Source organism: Erythrolamprus reginae, unplaced genomic scaffold, assembly GCF_031021105.1.
Source record: "Erythrolamprus reginae isolate rEryReg1 unplaced genomic scaffold, rEryReg1.hap1 H_58, whole genome shotgun sequence".
Classification (NCBI taxonomy): domain Eukaryota; kingdom Metazoa; phylum Chordata; class Lepidosauria; order Squamata; family Dipsadidae; genus Erythrolamprus; species Erythrolamprus reginae.
In genome coordinates, this window is record NW_027248515.1 from 99,272 (window position 1) to 126,282 (window position 27,011).

A 27,011-nucleotide genomic window follows, 5' to 3' on the forward strand; every position below is an offset into this window, starting at 1 on the left:
GGAATAGTCTAGTTTATTTTTTTGTTTGTTTACTTATGTATTTATTTCTATAAAGAGAAAGACAAGCAATGTGTCATGAAGTACAATACTAGATGCAGTTTAGCAACAGCTCTTCCAGCAGATCTGATTGCCATTGTTAAACAAGTACCATGCAGATCATTAAGCAAGGTCCTCATGCTATCACAATTTCCAAATTTTTGTTGACTGAGTTCTCTGATAGGGAACATTGGGAATTGTTATAACATGAGAGAGGGGCTGGGGGTGGGGTGGGGGTGAAGGTGATGGCTGCATATTCAGTGGCTACATCCTTCCATAGAAAACAAGCTAGCGTGACATTAATTTATTGCTGGAGTTAGCAATCTTGAGCTTTAGCAAAGAAGACTATTTCTGAGAGCTCAGTTTAGCTTACACAATTTCCTGTGCAATTATTATTATTATTATTATTATTATTATTATTATTATTATTATTTAGATTTGTATGCCCCCCCCCCTCCGGAGACTCGGGCCGGCATACAAATATCTTTTTGCTATTGAATCCAACTTATTCATAATTCTTTACCTGTCTTTTTCTTTAGATATGGTATCAAAAAATAAGCCCATTTATCTTAAAACCTTGTGTTTCTATGAGCCACCAGGATATACCTGTGCGTGCACACATACACCATGTGTGGGTGTATGTGTTGTTTTGTCTGTATGTATGTATTTTATACTTTTGCCTCATTCTAATTTTTTAAATTAAATTTAATTAATTAATTAAATAATTTTAACAGAATAAAACAATATGGACTTAAAGCAAAAAGAAACTAAAAGAAAAGAGAAGAAAGAGAAGGAAGGAAAAAGAAGAAAAAATATATAAATGCATTTATATTTTATCTTCTTTTCTTTCTTTTTTCCTTAAAGAGATGATGAACATTTGCTAATCCAGCACTACTGCCAAAGTTTGAACCAGGAATCACCACTCAGTCAACCTCGAAGTCCTGCTCAGATTTTAATTTCTTTAGAAAGTGAAGAAAGAAGTGAGCTGGAGAGAATACTTGCAGATTTGGAGGAAGAAAATAGGTAAGCTTACTACAATATCACTTCCATGCATTGACATATTAAATAATTTTTAAAGCAGAAAGCAAAACAGCTAGAAAAGAAGTTAGCTTATATGTAATTTACCAGATGTTTCTTTTCTACTTATGAATTTAATTTGTCATGTTAAATGCCCAGATGATGTAATTCCATTATTCTTTCCCCAAAATATAAAATTTGAAATCTTGACTTCCGGTGACGACATGGGATGTAGCAGCTGTAAGGAGGAGATCTCTTCCTCTGGAGTCTGCTTTTTCTTTTGATCCTAGAGATCTTTTGAGACATAGATTGTTTGGAAGATGGTGTGGATGAAGAGGAATTAACCAGGCATCAGTTGGTAGGAGCATAGTTCCCTCTAAGCTGAGCAGTGAGCAATCGCTCACTTAAAAATCATCATCAACTCAGAGTTTTCCAAACCTGCCCAGAAGCCGAGAGGGAAAGAGTGAGAGGGAAGGAGAGAGAGAGGAAGAGAGGAAGAGAGAGAAACAGATAGAAAAAAGAGAGGAAGGAAAAGAGAAAGAAAAAGAATGGGAGTAAGGAAGAGAGAAATAAAATCAAAATCTAGTTTGAAACTAGCTCAACTATTTAAGTGGCATTTTGATATTGATAGAATTGCCCTATTATGAGCTCACTGTTATAGACACACAGTACAGTATTTTATTTTGAAATTCTCTGAAGCAAAACAGGGTGCGTTTTTTGTTTGTTTGTTTATTTATTTATTTATTTATTTATTATTTCTGTGCCGCCCAGTCCCAAAGGGACTGCTGCTCAGACACTGCTTTTCCGTCCCCCCCCCCAAAAAAAAAATTAGAGGGAACACTGGGTAGGAGGCATTCACCAGCTGGTGCAAAGGGAACCCTCCCTATCAGGGAGCAAAAGTGCCCATTTCTGCTGATTTCAGTATGGTGGGCCTGAAGCCACACAAGAAGGAAGCAAGTGATACGAACAGATCATCCCCAATAATAGTAAGTTTACACTACACAATGTGGACAGACTTTTATAACAACAATCATATACTTCAAATAAGAAGGGGATCAAGGAGAAAAGAACTCACGAATAACTAAGGCAATGATAGCGAGGATGAGAAGAGGACTGTTTCTTGCTGAGATCGACATCTATTTAAAGAATCATTTTAACTCCTAATTTGGGTTGATATATATCCCTACAAACTTTGGAACTGTTTTGTCATATTAATATAGTCTTGTCATTTGCAACTTAAAAACTGATCCAGTCTGATCAAGTTGGATTTGGTACGATTTGGCCTGATTTCACCTGACACTGGAGATTTGACAGGCAGCTGCAAAGTGGAACGAGCTGAGTGGAGCAGAGAGAATGGGTTGGCAGAGAAACAGAAGCACAGAGATCTAGAAGCAAAAGGGAGAACTTGGCAGCTGACTTGGAGCTGGGATGGAACAATTGCTGAATTGATATGGATTTACAGCTCTGTCTGAGTCTGTGGACTTTGTGGGGGTTGCTGAGAAATTTAAATTTAAACCAAACACTGAGGATCCAAGAGACGGATTGAGGGGAATGATTATACTGGTGACAGCACAAGATCAGAGCCAAGAGAGACAAACGGGAGACAGAATCTGAAATCAAAGGTGAGGTACGAGCGGAGCGCAGGCAAAATTGTATAAAAACATAGCCTGATTTCCTTTTCTAAAAAAATTGTTGCCTGGTTGATTTCCAGCAGTATTCAGAGAATGGTAGATGAGAAAATAAACTGAAAATGACATACAGTGGTACCTTGGTTCTCAACCACAATTCGTTCTGGAAGTGTGGCCAAGAACCTATTTGGTCAAGAACCTAAACAATTTAAGATAAATTCCCCTCCTCTAGCTTGCCTGCTTCTATCCCTGGCTCTCTCTCTCTCTCTCTGTAGCTTGCTGGCTTCTGGCTTCAGCTCTCTTGCTTGCCCGCTCCTGTCCCCGGTTCTCTCTCTCTGTAGCTTGCCGTCTTCCGTCTTTAGCTCACTCGCTCGCCCATTCCTGTCCCCGGCTCTCTATCTCTCTGTAGCTTGCCGGCCTCCGGCTTCAGCTCTCTCATTCGCCCACTCCTGTCCCCAGCTCTCTCTCTCTTTCTGTGTAGCTTTCTGGCTTCAGCTCTCTCGAGTGTTTGAGTTCCAAATGTTTGTTCAGATTTCAGGGCAAAAGTTTCTCGAATTTCCTGGTCGAATACCGATTTGTTCGAACTGAGAAGTGTTCGAAAACTGAGGTACCACTGTACTAGCGACTAGAGAGAGATTCAACAGCAAAAAGTACAGAACTCTCGGAAGGAGCCCAGAGTTCAGAAACAGGACTACTGTGAGACGCTTCATCTCAACTTCTCACTCTTTCAATAAACCTAATGAAATTCTATTAACTCTAATAAATTCACCATAAATCAACTAACTAAGAATATTTGATCAGAGACCTGTGACTTTGATCAATATGTTCTAGCAACCTGGGACAGACAGATCTATAGAAACAAAGCAAAGTCTATAAACTTACAAGAACTACAGAAGTCTACTGAGTCCTATCTGCAGCTTAAATTAATTCCAAGCATTAATATAAAAGTTGATTAATTAATACAACCAGCAAACCTGGATGGACTTATATAAAAAAAACAGAAACCACAGATCTACAAAACCACAGAAGATTTTTGAGGGTTATCCTAGGAACTATATAAAAATTGTATAAATTATTTTGGTTGATATTATAAGGTAAAATCCATGAAAGAACATTGTAATAGCTTTAACAGATGTATGAACTACTTAACAATTATCTATATAAAGTGGTACCTTTACTTAAGAACTTAATTTGTGCCGTGACCAGGTTCTTAAGTAGAAACGTTCTTAAGTAGAAGCAATTTTTCCCATAGGAATCAATGTAAAAGCAAATAATGCGTGCAATCCCATTATGAAAGAAATAAAAGCTCGGAATTTGGGTGGGAGGAGGAGGAGGAAGAAGAGGAGGAGGACAGTCGCTGCTGAAGGAAGAAGGTGAGATGAGGGGGAAAAAATCCAAAACTTTAAGGCTTTAAAAAAAAAGAGGGACTCTGAGGCGGCAAGGAGGAGCACTGGCAGATCCGTGATGGGTGGGGGCAGGGACGGCCACAGCTCCCTTTCCTTCTCCCACCGCCTATGTCTACCACCAGTGCCTCCCGCCAAGCCGGCGGCCATCGCCACGGGTTCCTCATGTGGGAGCTGCCACCGTGGTCGCCGTGCCTTTTCCTCTTGCTCTCCTCAACCATGTTGGCTCTCTGAGTGTAGGCACAGGCGGCACCAATAATCTCTGAACTTTCTACGGCTGCCTGGCTGGGCTGCCCAAAGGGAAGTGGAAGTTCCCACCCAAGGAACCCGCGGTAATGGCCGCCGGCGGTAGGCATAGGTGGTGGGAGAAAGAAAGGGAGCTACAGCCACCCCACCCCCACCCACTATGGATGGGCCGGTGCCAAGCCTCTTGGTTGTGGTCTCCCCGCTCCCCCGGCGGGCTGGCAGGGTGATGGGGAGCATTTGCACGTGCGACATTCAAAATAAGAAAAACGTTTGCCGGCCTTCGCACTTTCGTCACTCCCGGCCCCCAACTCCAGCACCCAGTTCCGTTGTGCGGCCTTGGAAAAGGCTGCGCGGTGGGTTGTTTTTGCAGCCGTGCACCTTAGACGGAACAACATCATTATTATTATTATTATTATTATTATTATTATTATTATTATTAATCGTTTATTAAATTTGTATGCCGCCCCTCTCCGTAGACTCGGGGCGGCTCACAGCAGTAATAGAAAAACAATATACAATACAAATCTAATAATTAAAACTAAAAACCCATAATTTAAAAAACATACACACAACATACCATATATAAACAATATAGGCCTGGGGAAGTTATCTCAGTTCCCCCATGCCTGACGGCAGAGGTGGGTTTTAAGGAGTTTACCAAAGGCAAGGAGGGTGGGGACAGTTCTAATCTCAGGAGGGGAGCTGGTTCCAGAGGGTCGGGGCCGCCACAGAGAAGGCTCTTCCCCTGGGTCCCGCCAAACGACATTGTTTAGTCAATGGGACCCGGAGAAGGCCAACTCTGTGGGACCTAATCGGTCGCTGGGATTTGTGCGACAGAAGGCGGTCCCGGAGATATTCTGGTCCAATGCCATGAAGGGCTTTATAAGTCATAACCAACACTAAATTGTGACCGGAAATTGATCGGCAACCAATGCAGACTGCGGAGTGTTGGTGTAACATGGGCATACTTTGGGAAGCCCATGATTGCTCTCACAGTTGCATTCTGCACGATCTGAAGTTTCCGAACACTTTTCAAAGGTAGCCCCATGTAGAGAGCATTACAGTAGTCGAATCTTGAGGTGATGAGGGCATGAGTGACTGTGAGCAGTGAATCCCAATCCAGATAGGGCCGCAACTGGTGCACCAGGCAAACGTCACCCTCGCCACAGCTGAAAGATGGTTCTCTAATGTGAGCTTTGGATCGAGGAGGACGCCCAAGTTGAGTACCCTCTCTGAGGGGGTCAATAATTTCCCCACCCCAGGGTTATGGGTGGACAGATGGAATTGTCCTTGGGAGACAGAACCCACAGCCACTCCATCTTATCCGGGTTGAGTTTGAGTCAGTTGACACCCATCCAGACCCCAACAGCCTCCAGGCACCGGCACATCACTTCCACTGCTTCGTTGACTGGACATGGGGTGGAGATGTACACCTGGGTATCATCTGCGTACTGATGATACCTCACCCCATGCCTCTGGATGATCTCACCCAGTGGTTTCATGTAGATATTGAATAGCAGGGGGGAGAGGGCCGACCCCTGAGGCACCCCGCAAGGGAGTAACCTTGAGGTCGACCTCTGACCTCCCACTAACACCGACTGCGACCAACCGGAGAGGTAGGAGGAGAACCACTGAAGAACAGTGCCTTCCACTCCCAACCCCTCCAGCCAGCGCAGAGGGATACCATGGTCGATGGTATCAAAAGCCGCTGAGAGGTCAAGAAGCACCAGGACAGAGGATAAACCCCTGTCCCGGGCCCGCCAGAGATCATCCATCAACACGACCAAAGCAGTTTCCGTGCTGTAGCCGGGCCTGAATCCTGACTGTTGAGGGCCTAGATAATCGACTTTTTCCAAGACCATTGGAGTTGGAGCACCACCACCTTCTTAACAACCTTCCCCATAAAGGGAAGGTTGGAGCCTGGCCGATAGTTGTTAAGAATGGGTGGGTCCAGAGAAGGCTATTTGAGGAGGAGGCACCTAAGTGCCTCTTTGTAGGGATCCGGAAAGGACCCCCTCCCCAAAAAGCATTGACAATCTCCTGGACCCAGCTCCGTGTCACCTCCCTACTGGCAGAGACCAGCCAGGAGGGACACAGATCCTGTAAGCAGGTGGCGGAACTCACAGCTCCAATGGCCTTGTCCACTTCATCAGATGTCACCAGATCAAACTCTTCCCACACAGGTGGACAAGTACGGGCTCCAGTCATCTCGACTGACTGTTATCCAATTGGAGTCGAAGTCCGCCCTGATCCGAGCGATTTTATCAGCGAAAAACGTGTTAAAATCCTTGGTACTACTCTGTAAGGGCTCCCCAACTCCCGCCTGGTTAAGAAGATAGTGGGTCACCCTAAACAGAGTGGCCAGGCAGGATTCCACTGATGCAATCAAGGCAGCATGATACGCACATCGTGCTGCCTTGAGCGCCACTTTGTAATTCTTAATAAAAGCTCTTATAAGTGTTCGATCGGATTCGGACTTACTCTTCCTCCATCGCTTCTCTAGATGTCTCTTCTGGCGTTTTAACTCCCGTAGCTCCTCGTTGAATCAAGGAGCTCTACTGGGTCTAGTACCGCGGAGATGTCGCAACGGCGCAATCGGGTCAAGAGCCTCCACTGCAGCCTTGTCCCAGGCCTCAGCAAAAGACTCCACTGAACTGTGGATGAGTGCATCTGGAATACCCCCAAGCGCCTTCTGAAAGCCCTCTGGGTCCATCAGGCATCTGGGGTGGAACAACTTAATCAGTTCCGCCTCCCTGCGGGGAAGCATTGAAGCCAGGAAGTCAAGCCGTAGTAGAAAATGGTCTGACCATGACAAAGGCAATGCTTCTAAGCCCCTTAGTCTCAGACCATTACTCAATTGCTCAGAGAGGAATACCACGTCGGGTATGTATTACTTGAGTCAGGTCCATGGCTGTCATGGTGGCCATGAATTCCTGTGCCAGTCCAGAGGTTTCGCCGAGTGATGGCAGGTTAAAGTCCCCCAAGACAATAATTCTGGGGGAACCCCACCGCCAACCCGGCTACCTCTTCGAGCAGGGCAGGCAGGGCTTTTGACACACAGCCGGGAGGCAGGTACGTAAGAAACAAGCACACCTGAACCTCTAAGTCCAACTTCACCAAGAGGGACTCACAGCCCACAATCTCTGGAGGAACGAGTCTACGTAGGCAAAGGTTCTCCCTGGCTATAATAGCCACTACTCCCCCCCTCCAGAGATGGCAAGTTAACGTACAAAGGCAGAAAGTTGAATATTTAAAAACAAATTCCAAGAAGGGTCCCATAACTGAGGAGAGAGTATAGATCTGTAGCTTCAGTGCTAAATAAAAAGGATATTACATCTAGATGGATCGTACTGGATGGAATGGTGATAAACCTGGAGGGAAGAAGAGTGAAATTTATGAGTAAGTTGGTGGGTCTAGAGGTAGAACTCGAAAGCGGGAAAAGATTTGAATCTAGTAAAGAAAAAGAACTAGTACCAGAAAGGGCAAATAAAGAGAAGAAAGAAGACAAAAAAGGCACAGAAGACAGAGACAAGGAAAAAGAAGAAGGAAACAAAACCAGATCACAAAGAGCAGCGGCGGCGAGCAAATAGAGACAAAGAAAGGGAAAAACATTAGGTGGAAATTATATTATATGTGGCATTAAATGAAAGAAAGAAAAGCGGGGTGGCCACCTATGCCAAGAAGGAAGTAAAACTGAAAGAAATCTGTATAGATCCTAAAGATAGATATATAATAATTGAAGTAGAAATCACTGGGGAGAAAATAACACTAGTGAACATCTATGCTCCAAACTAAAAACAAAAGCAATTTTATTAAAAAAAATGCAGGAAACTTTACTTCTCATAAACTGAAAAAATATTTGTATAATTGGAGATTACAATGGAATAATAGACCCAAAAATAGATTATAGGGAGGGTGGAAAAGCAAACTAAAACAACCAACTCTACTAGATATATTGAATAACATGGTAGAGGGACTAGATTTAACAGATATCTGGAGATTACAATATCCCAAACAAAAACAATTTACATTTCACTCCATAACTCATTCTCAAGAATAGATATGGTCTGGATAAATAAAGAAATGCATTAAAAAATTAAATCAGTCAAAATAGAACCAAAATACGTGGGCAGACCATAATCCACTCATGATAATATGGCAGGGAGAAAGGAAATAATTTAGGAGGTGGACTTTTAATACAAAGTTATTTCAAGATGAAAACTATATTAATATGATTATCAAAGAAACCGAATTATTTCTAAAAATAGAATATAATAGAATTTTATTGGCCAAGTGTGATTGGACACACAAGGAATTTGCCTTGGTGCATAGGCTCTCAGAGTACATAAAAGAAAAAGGTACATTTGTCAAGAATCATGTGGTACAACACTTAATGATTGTCATAGGGGTCAAATAAGCAATGAAGAAACAATCAAATTAATAAAAATCTTAGGATACAAGCAGGAAGTTACAGTCATACAGTCCTAAGTGGGAGGAAAAGGATGATAGGAATGATGAGAAAAACTAGTAGAAATAGAAGTGCAGATTTAGTAAAAAGTCTGACAGTGTTGAGGGAATTATTTGTTTAGTGGAGTGATGGCATTTGGGAAAAAACTGTTCTTTTGTCTAGTTGTCTTGGTGTGCAATGCTCTGTAGCAATGTTTTGAGGGTAGGAGTTGAAACAGTTTGTGTCCAGGATGCGAGGGGTCAGTAAATATTTTGCCCACCCTCTTTTTGACTCGTGCAGTATATTGGTCCTCAATGGAAGGCAGGTTGGCAGCAATTGTTTTTTCTGTAGTTCTGATTATCCTCTGAAGTCTGTGTCGCTCCTGTTGGGTTGCAGCACCAAACCAGACAGTTATAGAGGTGCGGATGACAGACTCAATGATTCTTCTGTAGAACTGTATCAGCAGCTCCTTGGGCAGTTTGAGCTTCCTGAGCTGGCGCAGAAAGAACATTCTTTGTTGTGCTTTTTTGATTATGTTTTTGATGTTAGGTGATCATTTTAGGTCTTGAGATATGATAGAACCTAGAAATTTGAAGGTCTCTACTGTTGATACTGTGTTGTCTAGTATTGTGAGGGGTGGAAGGGTTTCTCCTAAAGTCTACCATCATTTCTACAGTTTTCAGTGTGTCCAGTTCTAGATTGTTCTGGTCACATCACAAGAATAGTTGTTCAACCTCCTGTCTGTATGCAGATTCATAATTGTCTCGAATGAGTCCGATCACTGTTGTATCGTTTGTAAACCTCAGTAGTTTAAAAGATGGATCATTTGAGATGCAGTCAGAGAAGTGGTGAGAGTACACAGCCTTGGGGGGCACCTGTGCTAATTGTACATGTATCTGATGTGATTTTTCCTAGCTTCATCTGCTGCTTCCTGTCTGTTAGAAAGCTTGTGATCCACTTACAAGTGTGTTCAGGTACTGCTAGCTGATTTAGTTTGGTTAAGAGAATGTCCTGTATGATGATATTGAATGCTGAACTGAAGTCTACAAAGAGGGCCCTAGCATAGGTCATTGGGGATTCAAGATGTCGAAGGATGTTGTGTAGAGCCATATTAACAGCATCATCTGTCAATCTATTTGCTCGGTATGCAAATTACAGAGGGTCTAACAGTGGATCCGTGATGGTTTTTTAAAAAAAAATATTTTATTGTTTTTCTTTAAACAGACAAGATAGACAACATTTAACATTTAAAGGAGCTACCATTGCTCCGCTAGTCATAGAAGTCTAACTGATACAAAAAAAAATCGTGATAGTTTTCAAGTGGAACATCACTAGCCTTTCAAAGGTTTTCATAACTACAGATGTTAGAGCAACTGGGATGATAGTAGAGCATTTGAAGCAGGAAGAAACATAGCACAACTTTAGTGATTTGTTGAAGATTTGGGTGAAGATGGGGGCCAATTGGTCAGCACAGACTTTTAAGCAAGCAGGAGTTATCTTGTATGGGCCTGGTGCTTTTCCAGGCTTCTGTCTGTGAAATAGATCTTTCACTTCCTTTATTGTGATCATTAGGTGTTGTAAACCCAACGGGATGGGTTCAGTTGTAGAAGATTTGGCTGTTGTTGGTGTGTCTGGGATGGATGTCATACAGATAAGTGGTTGTGGTTTCTTTTCAAACCTGCAGTACAACACATTCAGGTCATCTGCCAATTGCTGATCTCCTTCAGCTTGGGAAGGTGGTTTGCTGTAACCGGTGATGTTTTTGAGAGTTTTTCACATGTTTGCTGGTTCATTTGTTGAGAATTGATTCTTTAGTTTTTCATAGTAGTTCCTTTTTGCTTCTCTGATCTCCCTTGTTAAAATATTTCTGGTCTGATTGTACAGTATTCTGTCACCTTTTCTGTAGGCTTCCTCTTTGGCATGATGTAACTGTGAAAAAAGCCACTTTTGAGCTCCATGTGTCTTTGCCTCCCGTTTTTGTCCCCCCCACTCTGCTCATCTCCCCAAAACCTTTCTCCTCTCTTGAGCTCCATGTGTCTTTGCCTCCCGTTTTTGTCCCCCCGCTCATCTCTCCCACACCTTTCTCCTCTCTTGAGCTCCGTGAGTCTTTCCCTCCCATTTTTGTCCCCCCCTCTGCACATCTCCCCCACACCTTTCTCCTCTCTTGAGTTCCATGAGACTTTCCCTCCTGTTTTTGTCCATCCCACTCTGCTCATCTCCCCCACAACTTTCTCCTCTCTTGAGCTCCATGAATCTTTCCCTCCCGTTTTTGTCCCCCCCTCTGCTCATCTCCCCCACACCTTTCTCCTCTCTTGAGCTCCATGAGTTTTGCCTCCCATTTTTGTCCCCCCCTCTGCTCATCTCCCCCACAACTTTCTCCTCTCTTGAGCTCCATGAGTTTTTCCCTCCCATTTTTGTCCAGCCCACTCTGCTCATCTCCCCCACAACTTTCTCCTCTTTTGAGCTCCATGAATCTTTCCCTCCCGTTTTTGTCCCCCCCCCCTCTGCTCATCTCCCCCACACCTTTCTCCTCTCTTGAGCTCCATGAGTTTTGCCTCCTGTTTTTGTCCACCTCCCTCTGCTCATTTTCCCCATGCAATTTGGAAGGGGGGAGTTTGTCGCTGGGATTCAAAGCAGCGCTGGCAAAAATGAAGGGAATCTCAGCAGTGCAAGAACGGGGCTGGCAACGGAAGTTTGGAGGCGGGGATTCCCAGGGAAATCCCAGCGCTTCGGGACATCCCAGCGGCGGTGGCTCGGGTTCGTAAAGTGAAAATAGTTTGGAAGAAGAGGCAAAAAAATCTTAAACACTGGGTTCATTTCACGAAAAGTTCATATGAAGAGGGGTTCGTAAGACGAGGTATCACTGTATTTAAAAGCAGTATTTCATCCATCTTGTTGGCAAGTGAACGTAAATTGGTAAGAAAGATGGAAGGGAGCGGGGTTTTTTTAATTCCCTTGTCCTTAGTCTATTTAAAATTCCTGCCCTTTTACCTCTTTGTCTCTGCCATCTGCGCTTGTTTTTGGTGATCCATTATTGCTGGGAAATGACTTCATCCTGTGCTAAAATCTCCTCCGTGTTTGTAAAGACAGGTGGGGGTGAAGTTGCAGATAGCTGCTCCTTAATGAAATGTTCCTTAATTCTTAGTAAATGGTCTCTTGAGTAGGAAATCCGTTGAGAATCGCAGAGAATAGTAGAAAATGAGAGCATTTCACCGAGGCAGCCTTTGTTGGCGCCATCCCAACATACGATCCAAGTGAAAATAAATAGATAAATAAGTGAAAATAAAAAACAACCAACAATGACAGAAGGTTTGTGGGATACATTTAAGGCATTCATCAGAGAGTTAACAGTATCTTACACAGCAAAGAGAAATAAAGGGGAGAAAGAGGAATATAATAGTATTTTAAACAAGATTAAACGATTAGAAAGAACTCTCCAGCAAGATCCCAAAAATAATAGGGTTCACCAGTCTTCAAGAAAAACAGGTCAAACAAGAAAGGTGGTAGGGTTGCACTATACATAAAAGACCACTTTACTGTCAATGAACTATATCCAACCATAGAAGATAACCCCCTAGAAAGCATATGGGTTAACACAAAAGTGCAGCACAACAATAGGAGTATACTACAGGCCACCAAACCAAACTGATACAATGGACAACCTCTTTACAAGCCAAATGGCAGAAATATGCAATAAGCACAACACAACAATAATGGGGGACTTTAACTACTCCGACATCAACTGGTAAACCAACTCAGCACCAAGCAGAAAGTCTAGTAGATTTCTCACCAGTCTTGCAGATAACTTTCTAGCCCAAAAAGTGGAAACAGGAACTAGAGGGACTGCAATACTAGACCTAATACTAACAAACAGGGAAGAAATGATAGAGGGAATCAAAGTAGAAGGGACATTGGGTGAGACTGATCACGCCATCCTCAAATTCAATATAATACAATCACAAATTGCTGAACCCAACACCACTATAGTCCCAGACTTCAGAAAAGCAGACTTCAACAAGCTCAGAAAAAAATCTCCTGGAAGGAAGTTCTAAAGGGTAATGTCAGTGAACCAGCTAGCATCTGAAAAAATAAATTCAATTCCACTGCTGTGTAAACACAGAAAGTTCCATTTATTATCAGAGCCATGTCTGGATTCTGCTGTGATAATGTCAGCACTGAATTTCACTTCCGTGATTTATTTTTAGGTTGAAGTTCATTCCCATCCCCACAAGTGCATCACATGTACCAATCAGGGGAAAGGAATGCTAGCTTCACCTTGTACAGTGGATCTATGACTCTGCACAAAGAATGTGCTGTAGTTCCAACCAGTGTTTCCTCTAAAGTGAGTTGTGCGCTATAGCGCAGGAAATTTGAGATGTCTGCCCACGAGTTTCCAATTCCAGCGCGGAAGTCTGACCTCTACGCTGGAATTGGCAATTAGAATAAGGTTACCAGACCTTGATCATTTGTCCCGACTGCAAAATGCAGCGTGACTTTAAAACTGACTGGATTGGATTTCCACCCTCTAGAGAAAGAGAGAAAAGCCCAGCTGACTAATTTTCCCCCTCCCTCCAACTCCAAAATGCGGCGTGACTTTAAAACTGACTGGATTGGATTTACACCCTCTAGAGAAAGAGAGAAAAGCCCAGCCGGCTAATTTCCCTCCTCCCTCCAACTCCAAAATGCGGCGTGACTTTAAAACTAACTGGATTGAATTTCCACCCTCGAGAGAAAGAGAGAAAAGCCCAGCCGGCTAATTTCCCCCCTCCCTCCAACTCCAAAATGCGACGTGATTTTAAAACTGACTGGATTGGATTTCCACCATGGGGAAGGAGCGGGGAAGAAAGAAGGAGAGAAAAGTATGGCTTTTTCTAATTGGATATTGTATTTTTTTAATTCTCATTGAAGGCATTTGTAATTGCTTCTAAAGGATATCAGTTTTGCTTTTGCAAAAAAAAAAATATCTCCCTCTCACTCCTTCCATTCCCTACGAAAAAGAAAAACAGGAAAACTAAAAAGACACCAGCAGGGCTAAACAAAGACCTCATAGACACCCTGAAAGGAAAAAAGCCAAATACAAAAAATGGAAAAAGGGACACATAACCAAGACAGAATTTCAACAAACAGCAAGATTCTGCAAACAAAAAATAAGAACAGCTAAGGCCCAACATGAACAATACCTTGCAATGAAAATCAGTGACAAAAAAAAAAAGCTTCTTCCAGCACATAAACAACAAGAAGAAAATCAAAGAAACAGTCACCACACTAAAACATGAAGACGGTACAGAAATCACAGACAACAGAGATAAAGCCCAGCTACTCAACACCTATTTTGCATCAGTCTTCACCAAAAAAGGAACCACCAACCTGCAATTCAACTGCAATAAACAGCCCTGGAACAGGACTCAACATAAATAAAAACACAATAAGGGACCACTTGTGGGAACTCAATGAGTACAAATTGCCAGGACCAGATTGACTACACCCCAGTCCTAAAAGAAGTGGCAGACACCATCGTGGAACCACTTCTCATCTACCAAAAATCCTGGACCACAGGAGATCTACTGGAAGACTGGAAATGAGCTGATGTAGTCCCCATCCACAAAAAAGGTAAAAAAACTGACCCAGGCAACTACAGACCAATCAGTCTGACCTGGAAAAATACTTGAGAAAATAATCAAAAAACAGCTTTGCCACTACCTAAAAACAAACAAGATAATAACTAACAGCTAACATGGTTTGACCGAAACAAATCATGCCTGTTAGTATGTCTCGGTGCAATTCTGTGTGAAACCTTAGACATATACTCAGCAGGGTTATAGCAGTGGTGTAGGAATGTGGTCGAGGCAGTAAAAGACACAGACTTAGTATTTAACAAAGTATTATTTACAAATATATACAAATATCAACAACAGAGTACAAACTGCACACAGCTACTTTCAAAGATAACTCCCCCCACAGGGAACAGTACTGGCGCCCTCTTATGGCCAAACCAGTCAAAGATCTTAAAGATATATTACATCTTTACAGTCACAAACTACCATTGGTAGTTTACTACATGGCAACCCCAAAACAGGTGAGTACCAATGTACTACCTGGGGTTGACAATATACAGTAGTTTCCATTTAATACAGTTTCACATTTACTGTTTCACATTGTACCTAGTACAATTCTCAACATGTAGTTTAGCTCCTTGTGCCTTGGTGAAATTGTCATCTACATTATCTGTACTCTCATAGTATTCAAGCTTGATCGTCCCATCTTTTACATACTCTCTTGCATTCAGGTACTTTAAGTCTGTGTGTTTCAATCTTGTCTTGACAGATTTCCCTTTTGCCATACTTATAGCTGACTGATTGTCTTCATATACCATAATAGGCTTATGGCACTCTATACCTAAGTCAAGCAGCAACTGCCGATATATCACTAAATCTGTACATAACTGTTACAGACTAGCAAATTCAGCCTCCATCATAGACAGACAGTGTTGCTGTCTCATTGACTTTCATCCTACCAAGGCTCCACCAAATAGAATAGCTAAACCAGTCGTAGAGTTCCTGGTCACATTATCAGAGGCAAAACTGGCATCCACATATCTCTTCAATTTCAAACTATCATCAGGTTTCAAATATAAACCATGATGCATGGTACCTTTTAAATACCGCAATATCCTATTTGTCGCCTTCCAATGATACTCAGTCGGCTCCTTATTGTATCGTGCCAACTGATTAACGCTATACGCTATATCCGGCTGTGACCAATTCCCCAAATATGACAAGCTTTCTATATACAGTCCCTTATCAACAGCCTTTCCATCCTTATTGCCATGCATGAAGCAACTCTCCAGCAGAGTTCTAGAAATCTTACAATTTCCCATATTGTACTTCTTTAATAGACTGGTAATCTTACCAGCTTGCGACAATCTATAGCCTTTCTTAGTCTTCACAATATCAGTACCCAAATATTGACTAATCTCACCCAGATTCTGTATTCTAAACTTCTTTTCTAAGTCATTCGCTATCTTGTTCACAGACTCTACAGACCAAGCAATAATTGCTATGTCATCTGTGAAAAGCAACAATATCTCTTTGGAATCTTTCCTCTCTCTAACAAACATACAGGGATCAGCCTTACTTGCATGAAAACCCACGTTCTGCAACTCTTTGACAATCAATAAATTCCACTCGAATCCTGATTGCTTCAATCCATACAAGCTTTTCCTTAACTTCCAACATCTACCTTTGTTGTGCGTAATACCAGGTGGAATCCTTCATAAATATCCTATGTTGCAATGGCGCATGCAAATACACAGTTTCCATGTCAAAGTGGTGGACACAACACTTGTGCTTCGCAGCCCAAACCAATGCTGTCCTCAGAGTTGCAGCCCTCAAACTTGGAGCAAATTGTCAAGCTGCCAGTCAAAATTCAGACAAATAAAACTCAGAGTACTTTTATAAAGGCTCAAAAGTGAATTTATCAAAATCAGAACTTGTAGCATCAAAAGAAAAGCAAAGTCTGAGAAAATGGCGCAATACAAGCATATATCAAAACCCCTTTTCCACCCCTTTTGGGATTTTGCCCAATCCTCATTGTCCATAATCATCAGATGGCACAAGTTGCCCCACACGTCACTCTTCAGGAATTTTCCCTCTAACGGTCTCCTCCTGGTACCTAGGAAAACGAAACTTAACTCTCCTCCTGCGCTCTTCCCAACCCCCCCCTCTTCTCTAACCCACCCCGTACTCTATGACAACCAAGAGAAGGATAGCAGCAGCATAGCGAAGGTTGACACAAATACAGTGATACCTTGTCTTACAAACTTAATTGGTTCCAGGATGAGGTTCTTAAGGTGAAAAGTTTGTAAGACGAAACAATGTTTCCCATAGGAATCAATGGAAAAGCGATTAATGCGTGCAAGCACAAAATTCACCCCTTTTGCCAGCCGAAGCAACCGTTTTTGCTCTGTTGGGATTCCCCTGAGGCTCTCCTCCATAGGAAACCCCACCTCCGGACTTCTGTGTTTTTGCGATACTGCAGGGGAATCCCAGCATCGCAAAAATGAGCGTTTTGCTGGGAACAGAAGTCTGGAGGTGGGATTTCCCAGCGAGGGGAGCCTCAGCGAAATTGCAGCATCGCAAAAACATGCAAGTCCTCGAAACCCCACCTCCGGACCTCTGTGTTTCTGTGATGCTGCAATTTCACTGAGGCTCCCCTCGTTGGGAAACCCCCACCTCCGGACTTCCATTGCCAGCGAAGCGCCTGTTTTTGCGATGCTGGGATTCCCCTGAAGCATCGCAAAAACAGAAGTCCGGAGGTGGGGTTTCCCATGGAGGGGATCCTCAGGGGAAACCCAGCAGTGCCAAAACGGGTGCTTAGCGGGCAACGGAAGTCCGGAGGTGGGGCATCCCAGCAGCAGCAGTGGGTTTGTAAGATGAAAATAGTTTGTAAGAAGAGGCAAAAAAACCTTAAACCCTGGGTTTGTATCTCGAAAAGTTTGTATGATGAGGCATTTGTAAGACGAGGTATCACTGTACTTCATTATAGTCACCCTCCATCTGGGAGAAACCCTGTGCTACCAATCTAGCCTTGTACTTTATAGCACCATCGGATCCAGTCTTAATCTTATAGACCCAGCGAGATCCTACTAAATGCTTTCCAGGGGGCAACTGAACTTCCTCATAAACACCCAACTCTTTCATTGCAGCCAATTCTTTTTTCATAGCATCATGCCAATGCTTCTTCTCTCTAACTGAATACATCTTAATTTCACCATAATATGATGGTTCCACAACTGCTTTACAAGCTACATTAGCTTGATACCTATAAGGTTCCCTCCTAATCCGAGTACCTCTTCTGGAACAACTACATTGCTAACACTCGGCATTGCCTCTTCCTTCACTTCACTCTTTACATCTACTACTGGAGCACTCTCACTAGTACCTGGAGTTTCCTCATTTGACAACTCCTCATCACCTGAAACTTCTGATTCACTACTCACACTGCTACACAGTCTCTGACAGCTATCCTTCTTCTCCTTAAATAATGGAATCACAACTTCCTTACTTGTCCCTTCAAGATGTTCTACACCAGTGATGACGAACCTATGACATGGGTGCCACAGGTGGCACACAGCGCCATATCTTCTGGCACATGAGCCATTGCCCTAGCTGAGTTCCAACGTGCATGTGTATGCCAGCCAGCTTATTTTTGGCTCGTACAAAGGTTCTGTGAGAGCATTTTTGTCTTCCAGAGAGCCACCTGAGGAATGGGGGAGACATTTTTGTCTTCCCCCGGCTCGAGGGAAGCCTTTGGAGCCTGGGGAGGGTGAACCACGAGCCTACGGGGCCCACCAGAAGTTGGAAAACAGGTCATTTCCGGCCTCCAGAGGGCCTCCAGGGGGGAAGCTGTTATCGCCTTCCCCAGGCATCGATTTATGGGTGTGGGCACTCAGGCATGCATGATAGCACACGCCCATGCTCTTTCGGCACCCAAGGAAAAAAAGGTTCGCCATCACTGTTCTACCCTATTCCATCCAGGGTTTTCCAGAAACTTGGTGCTTGCGCTATAGCAACATGCACCAGTGTTCTTATCCCAAAACTTAAAATATCTGTGGTTATTGTGATAGCCAACAAAATACAATAACCTTGCTCTATGCTGACCTTTTCTCCTTACCTGTGATGGAATATGCACCCGTGCTGGTGCTCCAAACACATGAAGATAGCTCAAGTCAGGCTTCCTACCATACCACCTCATGAATTGTATCTCTCCAGTAGCTGAGTCAACAACATTATTTAAGACCACATTTTCATACAGCAATGCCTCAGCCCATAACTACACCGATAATCCAGAATTTCTTATCATTGTTCTCATCATGGCTTGTAGCATTTGGCCTCTTCTTTCAACAAATGCATTATATTGTGGCCTATAAGGCGCAGACAGCCTATGCTCTATACCACAATTCTTTAACAAGTCAACAAACCTCTTGTTTGTAAATTCTGTACCATTGTTAGTGACCACACTAACAGCCTTCTTATTCATCTTTCTCTCTACAAACCTTAGCCAGTTACAAAATAACCTATGAGTATCTGCCTTCGTCTTCATCGCATTAACAAAGCCAAACCTGGAAAAAATGATCCACAATGCTCAGAATATGTCGTGAACCATCATAAGTTCATCATAAGAACAGGTTTCCTCATTGGACCTATCACATCCATAAACACTAGCTCCAATATATCCTTAGTTTTAAAACCTTCATAATGGTTTTCAGGGGTAACCTTGCTTTTCTACTCATGGCAAATGTTGCAATCTACAAATCTAGAACATGGTTTAAGGTTTATGCCATTAACAAGCCCAATTGTCTTTTTCACCAATTGAAAATTCAAATGCCCCATTCTCCTATGCAGAGATACAATGGATACAATTATCACGAGGTTTTACATTGCTAAACACGGCATATGTTTTTGATTGTTTCTCTACATTAATTACATATGAAACATCTTTAAGCTCTGCAACAATTTTATACCCCTCTTTATCAATAATGCAATTGTCATTCTTAAACCATACTGTATAACCCATCTTAGTTAATACATTGACAGATAGCAAGTTATACTTCGCCTGAGGAATTGTTTCTTTAAGAAACATTGTCTCTTTAAGAAACAAATAGTTTGCATTCCCCTCCCCAGCTGCATTAATTTTTCAACTGTTAGCTAAACAGATACTTTCCTTACTGGCATTTAGCTTTTCAAAACGTTTCTTATCATTAATTAAACAATGTGTCGACCCACTATCAACAACCCACAGACCATATTTCACATTCCTGGTTTGTTTTACATTCCTAGTAGCAACAAAAGAATCACCAGACACTTCTTTCTGTTGACAAAACTTTGCTAAATGTCCTGGCCTTTTACAGTTATAGCATTTTTTTACAGAAACATTTCTAGATACAAAGTTCCTTCTCGGCTTGTCTTGTTGAGGTTTTTCTTGAGGCTTATCTCTTAAAAAGCAAACGGTCTTTCCACATACTTGCTTCCTCAAGCAGACGACCAGTAACCTCAGTCAAAGTAAGTTCATCTCTGGTCAACACTTTTAACGATGATACATAGGTGTCGTAACTGTCATCAAGCAAAGATAAAATAATGTACACTTGATGAATCTCTGAGAAAATAAGCTCTTTTTCATGCAGCTCTACCAAAATCTCCTTAATCATAGTCAAATGAGCTAGTATGTTTCCATTCTGAGTTAAGCGGGTACGAAAAAGTTTCCTTGTTATCTGTATATGTGCTTCAACACTGTCCCACACATATATCCTTCGCAAAATGTCCCAACACTTGGCAGCTGAACTCTCACCACGAATGTGAGTTAGTTGCATGTCATCCAGTGTAAGGCCAATAAAGCTATGAGCCTTATCATTGTCCTGATCAAAGTCTCTTTTCTTCTTGGCATCCTCCTCCACATCAGGATCCAAGGCAGTAGACCATGTGTTGTAATTGCTTCCATCCAACTGAGCAATAGAGAAAGCTTACTGGACTGGAACGTTGCCATCTTAATAATACTGTTACAACAATACTAACTGTAATACAATGCTGGCCAAGTTAAATCACAAACTACAGCCCTCTGCCACTGGTCCCATAAGCAATGTTAGTATGTCTCGATGCAGCTCTGTGTGAAACCTTAGACATAAACTCAGCAGAGTTATAGCAGTGGTGTAGGAATGTGGTCCAGCCAGTAAAAGACACAGACTTAGTATTTAACAAAGTATTATTTACAAATATATGCAAATATTAACACCAGAGTACAAACCGCACACAGCTACTCTCAAAGATAACTCCCCCCACAGGGAACAGTACTGGCGCCCTCTTATGGCCAACCCAGTGAAAGGTCTTAAAGACATATTACATCTTTAGAGTCACAAATTACCATTGGTAATTTACTACATGACAACTACATGGCAACCCCAAAACAGGTGAGTATCAATGTACTAACAATGCCAAACCAATCTCATTTCAACACCATAACCGAATCAGTAGACCAACGCAATGCTGTAGACCTAATATGCTTGGACTTCAGTAAAGCTTTTGATAAAGTGGATCACAATCTCCTAATCCACAAATTAGAAAAATAACAAGGTAGGCTACAACACTTGCAGATGGATAAACAGTTGGCTGACCAACCGCACCCAATGAGTTGTCCTCAACAGCTCTAAATCCACATGGAAGAAGGTAGTCAGTGGGGTACCACAGGGTTTTTCTTCAATGAGCAATATTATTATTATTATTATTACTATTTATTAGATTTGTATGCCACCCCTCTCCGTAGACTCCGTAGAGAATACAGGGGGAACTAATCAAATTTTCAGATGACACCAAGCTGGCAGGGATAGCCAACACCCTAGAGGATAGGCTCAAAATACAGAATGGCCTAAATCAGTGGTTCTCAACCTTTCTAATGCCGCGACCCCTTAATACAGTTCCTCATCTTGTGGTGACCCCCAACTATAAGTTTAGCACCAATTCTTCCAACAGATCTTTAAGCTGATTGGCAAGAGGACAGAGGGACACCCCCCTATAAACACCTGATTGGTTGGATTGTAAAAATATGTTCCGAGATGCCAGAATAGAACCTTTGGTTGCTAACATTATTGGAAATTTGTCTTTTCCCATGGTCTTAGGTGACCCCTGTGAAATTGCCGACCCCAAGGTTGAGAACCACTGGCCTAAATAGATTAATGCTGTGGGCCCAAATTAACAAAATGATGTTCAACGTCGAGAAGAGCAAAGTCCTTCACCTAGGTAAAAAAAAAACCTAGACACGCATACAGTCTGGGAGTAACCCCACTTAGCAGTAGTAGTGACTGTGAAAGGGATCTCGGAGTCTTGGTGGATAATCAACTAAACATGAGCCAGCAATGTGCAGCAGCAGCTAAAATGTCCAACACAATCCTAAGCTGCATTAACAGGGGAATACACTTCAAGACCAGGGAGGTATTAATACCACTCTATAACACCCTGGTCAGACCACATCTGGAGTAGTGCATGCAGTTCTGGTCGCCACACTTCAAAAGAGACATAGAAACTCTGGAGAAAGTGCAAAAAGAGCAATCAAAATGATTAGGAGACTAGAAACCAAGATTTATGAACAGAGATTGCTGGAACTTGAGCGGTTGCCACAGAGAGGAGGGGTTACATTCTTTTCCAGGGCACTAGTGGGCCAGACGAGGAACAACGGTTGGAAGTTGACCAAGGAGAGATTCAAACTAGAAATAAGGAAGAACTTCCTGACGGTCATAGCGATCAACCAATGGAATGCCCTGCCAGCGGAGATTGTGAATTCCCCAACTCTGGACATTTTCAAGAGGAAATTGGACTGTCATTTGGCTGGGGTGCTGTAGGATTTCCTGCCTGAGCAGGGGGTTGGACTTGATGACCTGCAAGGTCCTTTTCAACTCTAATTAATTAATTAATGTCTCTATGGAAGAAATCCATGCAAATCTGGTGACATTTGCACTGAAAATATATCAATAATATAGCAATGAAATATTTTTTTAAAAAAAAACTGGTGCAGAAAGTGATGATGATAAGTGTTTTCATGGACTAAAGCCCTTAATTTAGTAGAAATTAAAAGGTTACTTTGAGCTATAAGATGGGAAAGCATGCATATTCGTAAATGTATTTATTTTTATTCTTTCAATAGAAACCTGCAGGCAGAATATGACCAGTTGAAGCAGCAACATGATCACAAAGGACTATCTCCACTGCCATCCCCACCTGAGAGGATGCCCATTTCACCACAGAGTCCACGAGATGCTGAACTCATTGCAGAAGCCAAGTTGCTTCGTCAACACAAAGGCCGCCTAGAAGCCAGGATGCAGATCCTGGAGGATCACAACAAACAGCTAGAATCACAGCTACATAGGCTAAGACAGCTATTGGAACAGGCAAGACATATGCTTTTCTCTTTTATTTGATAGGAAATAATGCGGCTTTTAAATTTAATTTTCTTGTACTTATTGTATCACAAAATAAAAATGTAGGATTGTACAGAATATAAATATGCAAACTGAAATGCTCTGTAATTTATTCATTATTTATTTATTTATTTATTTATTAGATTTGTATGCCGCCCCTTTCCGTAGACTCGGGGCGGCTCACAACACAATAAAAACAGTTTATAACAAATCTAATAATTTACAATTTAAAATATTAAAAAACCCCATTATTAAACAGACATACACACAAGCATACCATACATAAATTGTATAGGCCTGGGGGAGATATCTCAGTTGCCCCATGCCTGACGACAAAGGTGGGTTTTAAGGAGTTTGCGAAAGGCGAGGAGGGTAGGGGCAGTTCTAATCTCTGGGGGGAGCTGGTTCCAGAGAGTCGGGGCCGCCACAGAGAAGGCTCTTCCCCTGGGGCCCACCAACCGACATTGTTTAGTTGACGGGACCCGGAGAAGGCCCACTCTGTGGGACCTAATCGGTCACTGGGATTCGTGCGGCAGAAGGCGGTCTCGGAGATATTCTGGTCCGATGCCATGAAGGGCTTTAAAGGTCATAACCAACACTTTGAATTGTGACCGGAAATTGATCGGCAACCAATGCAGACTGCGGAGTGTTGGTGTAACATGGGCATACCTAGGGAAGCCCATGACTGCTCTCGCAGCTGCATTCTGCATGATCTGAAGTTTCCAAACACTTTTGGAAACCTTTCCAAATCTACTTCTCAGGACATCTGTGTAATGGGTGTGCTATTGATTATGCTGCTACTCATAAAACTTAATTATAATTTCTGGTATTTCAGCCTCAAGATGCAAAGGTGAATGGTACAACTAAGTCTTCTCTTACCTCAGCACAGAGGTCGGAAAGTAATCAGCCAATGCTTCTCTGTGTTGTTGGTAGTCAAACTACAGAATCTATGGGTAAGCTAACAACGAAGCACTTTTAAAAATAATTGTAATAAAATAATTTTATTCATATTCTCATTAATGATAATTTCATACCTGGGAACATGATATTTATTTCTTGGTTTAAAGTTTCTCTTGTTTCCTTTGCTGGGGTTCTTTTCTGGATTAATTTATTTGCAGAGTCAATTTGCTGGAGGAGAGGCAAGCTACAGTGTTATTAGTTGTCTATACACACAATCTGCATTATAGAAAATAGCATGGAAGCTTATTTTGTTTTATTTTGTTCTGTTATTGTGAGAAATTTTATATACGCTTGTGAGATACTATAGGTCAGAAGTGAGCAACCACGACTTCCGGTTTGAGCTCGACCGCATCGGGGGTGCGAAGACTCAGCTCCGTCTTCGCACCACCTTTTTCCATGATCGTAGGGCTCGATTTGTGCTTCGTTGACACCCGGAGGGGTCAACCCAGGACAGGGGGTCTCCCGGATCCCCCGTGATGGATCACCACTGCCCCGGAGGGTAGGGAAAGCCCCGCAGCTATGTCCGTGGAGAACTGCGCCCAGGCAGCTGCCCGGGCGTGGCCATAGCGGCTGCCACAAGAAGGAAATTAAAAAATAGAATCAAGAAGTCTACGGAGAATCAGATCAGCAGAAAAAGAAGACCGATAGCACCTCAAGATAATCCTTTGGTATTCCAACGTCTATAACCTGAAAAGAGAAGATCCCAGATCGAAAGGCAAAACATAAACAAAGCAAACTAACTGTAAGTGATATCCATACGCTAAGAAGAAAAACGGCCGGAACTACTTGTCTTTGTTAAATTTGACAGTATAACAATCTCGTATTTTAAAAATCTTTTTTCTAAAACTTTAAAACCATATTGTGTTTTTTGATACTTATATTTTTATAATTATTTTTATTTTTTAAACTGTAATAAACGATTGGATTGGTAATTAGACAAATTGGAAGAACGTTGAGATTGGACTATTTAAAATGAATTGAACACATGAACAAATGAACTGAATTAAATGGATTGATTTACAAATCGTTTTATTTGAATGAACTTTCAATGAACTTTTAATTACTTGGAATAAATTTTGGAATTTTTATTTTATCTTTTATCTTCATTTGGAATTCGTGTTTAAGAAATATATAAGGGACTATTTTTCCAACTAGACATCAGAGGCGCAAGGATCTCTTTTTTCTTTTTCTTTTAAGACAATAAGAAGAAATAGACTTATTTTTATTTTTATTTGGATTTTATAAACATTATATTTGATATTGGCTTTGGAGTTTTCATTTTTGGATATTGATATTAAGGCATAACAGTTTCAAGTTTCAATTTTTATATTTGGACTTGAAGTTTTATTCTCTCCCCTTTCCTACCTGGTCTCCCCTCATAACCTTTGGATTTCAAGAGATTGGTTTTCCCCTATTTTTTTTTATCCTGGTTTCTTTTTTAATCAATTACGTTTGCTTTCTCTTTTGTCCCCTCCTTTTTAATTATTCATAAAATTGAATTGATATTTTCTATATTCCTTTTCCCTTTTTAATTTTACTTTCTATTGTCAGCATTATAAATTTTAAATCTTTTTTTTTCTTAACTGTGAATAATAAGAGATTGTTTTAAGAAATTGTAAAAAAAGGTAGAAATTTTGAGATATGAAAGGTTCATACAGGGCACAAAGTGTGACTTCGGTGACAACAACAACAACCCGAAAACAAACAGCTACTCCAACTCCAACCCCCACACCTAAAGTTTCTCCAACATCATCTCCATTACAACAAAGGACAATAACTACAATGTTGGCTAAGGAGAAAGAAAAAGAGAAAGAAAAGTCACCTGCAGAATTAAATCTTCAGTCTATTCAAGATACATTAGCAGGCATCCAAGATTTTATGCAGAAGACACAAACTCAGACAAAAAACTCAACTTGAAACTAACAAAGAAGAAGTGAAAAAGTACCTGGAAGAAATGAAGCAAGAGATGAAGGAAATGAAAAACGAGATCAAAAAAGAAATCGGCGAACTCAAAACTGAAATAGCAGAAGTAAAAGGGAGCATGACTGAAATGGTTGGGAATATGAAAGTTATACAACAAAATTTGCAAGAGAGTGAAAAAAGAATAAAAGCAACAGAAGAAAAAATTCAAGTTATGGGACAAAAGGTAGAAGAATATGAAGATCACAACTACGAAGCCTGCAGAGGTTTCAACATAACAATAACCAACCTTGAACTCCAATCCGCATCACATGGCCTGAGATTTCAAAATATTGAAGAAGAGATTAAGATTTATCAGCAAAAACGGTGGAAGTAATAGGAGAAATCTTACAAGCAGATCCAGCAGAACTGATAAGAGAAATAGACGAAGTTTACAGAGTCCAAACTGGATATGTAAGATGCCACAATTTACCAAGAGAAGTACACATTAAGTCTGCAAGAAGAATAATCAAAGATGACATACTGAGACAGACAAGAAATCAGATTTTTCAACGTAATGGAAAAGAAACAAGTTCCTAAAAGGGTAAGAGAAAGCAGAAGAGAATATTACTTTCTTACAAGTGTTTTAATCAAAAAGAATATTGTTTTCAGATGGTTAGTACCAGAAGGCTTTACTCTAACCTGACAAGCAACGAAAGTGAAGATAGAAAGTGTGGAACAAGCAAGATCTTTCCTCGCACAAAGCGGATTAGACAGGGCTGATCAACTCCAGATTGAACTCAAGAGTACAGATGACTTGATGGGGGCCACTGGTGGAGAGGGGGAAGAAATTCAGGAAGTGAAGAAGAAACAACTACAGGCTTCACAAGAACTGATCTTAGAAACGAGACTTCGAGAACCAAAAGAAACTAAAAGATACTACAAATAAAGATGACACATGATTTGAAAAAATTTTCAGTTAACATAAACGGATTGAACAATCCAAAGAAAAGAAATCAAATATTAACCAAACTTAAGAAGCAAAGGGCACAGATAAATATTTTACAAGAAGTTCACATTAAAAAATCAAAAAGAAGTCTTCTCAACAATTCAAAACTAGGCAAATTATATACTAGTTTGGCAAATCAAAAGAAAAGGGGAGTAGCAATGTACATAGATGAATTAATTGAATCTAAACAAATATACAATGATAGTGAGGGAAGGATTTTAATGGTACAACTAGACTTAGAAACAAAACCTCTTGTAATTGTCTCAATTTATGCACCAAATGACAACCAAAAACAATTTTATAAAGATTTACATGAAAAAATAAATGAATTATAAACTGAAAATATGATAATAGGAGATTTTAATGCAATATCAGATGACCAAATGGATTATACCGGGAAAAG

General features: G+C 41.4%; 1 protein-coding gene across 1 annotated transcript in view; it reads left to right on the plus strand.

Moving 5' to 3' along the window:
• Positions 1-27,011, plus strand: part of LOC139155785 (dystrophin-like) — a 180,065-nt gene that overhangs the window by 85,841 nt on the left and 67,213 nt on the right. Inside the window, exons 5-7 of the mRNA XM_070731059.1 lie at positions 901-1,059; positions 22,467-22,710; positions 23,576-23,693. Of these exons, the coding sequence (XP_070587160.1) occupies positions 901-1,059; positions 22,467-22,710; positions 23,576-23,693 (521 nt within the window). The remainder of the gene's footprint in view (positions 1-900; positions 1,060-22,466; positions 22,711-23,575; positions 23,694-27,011) is intronic.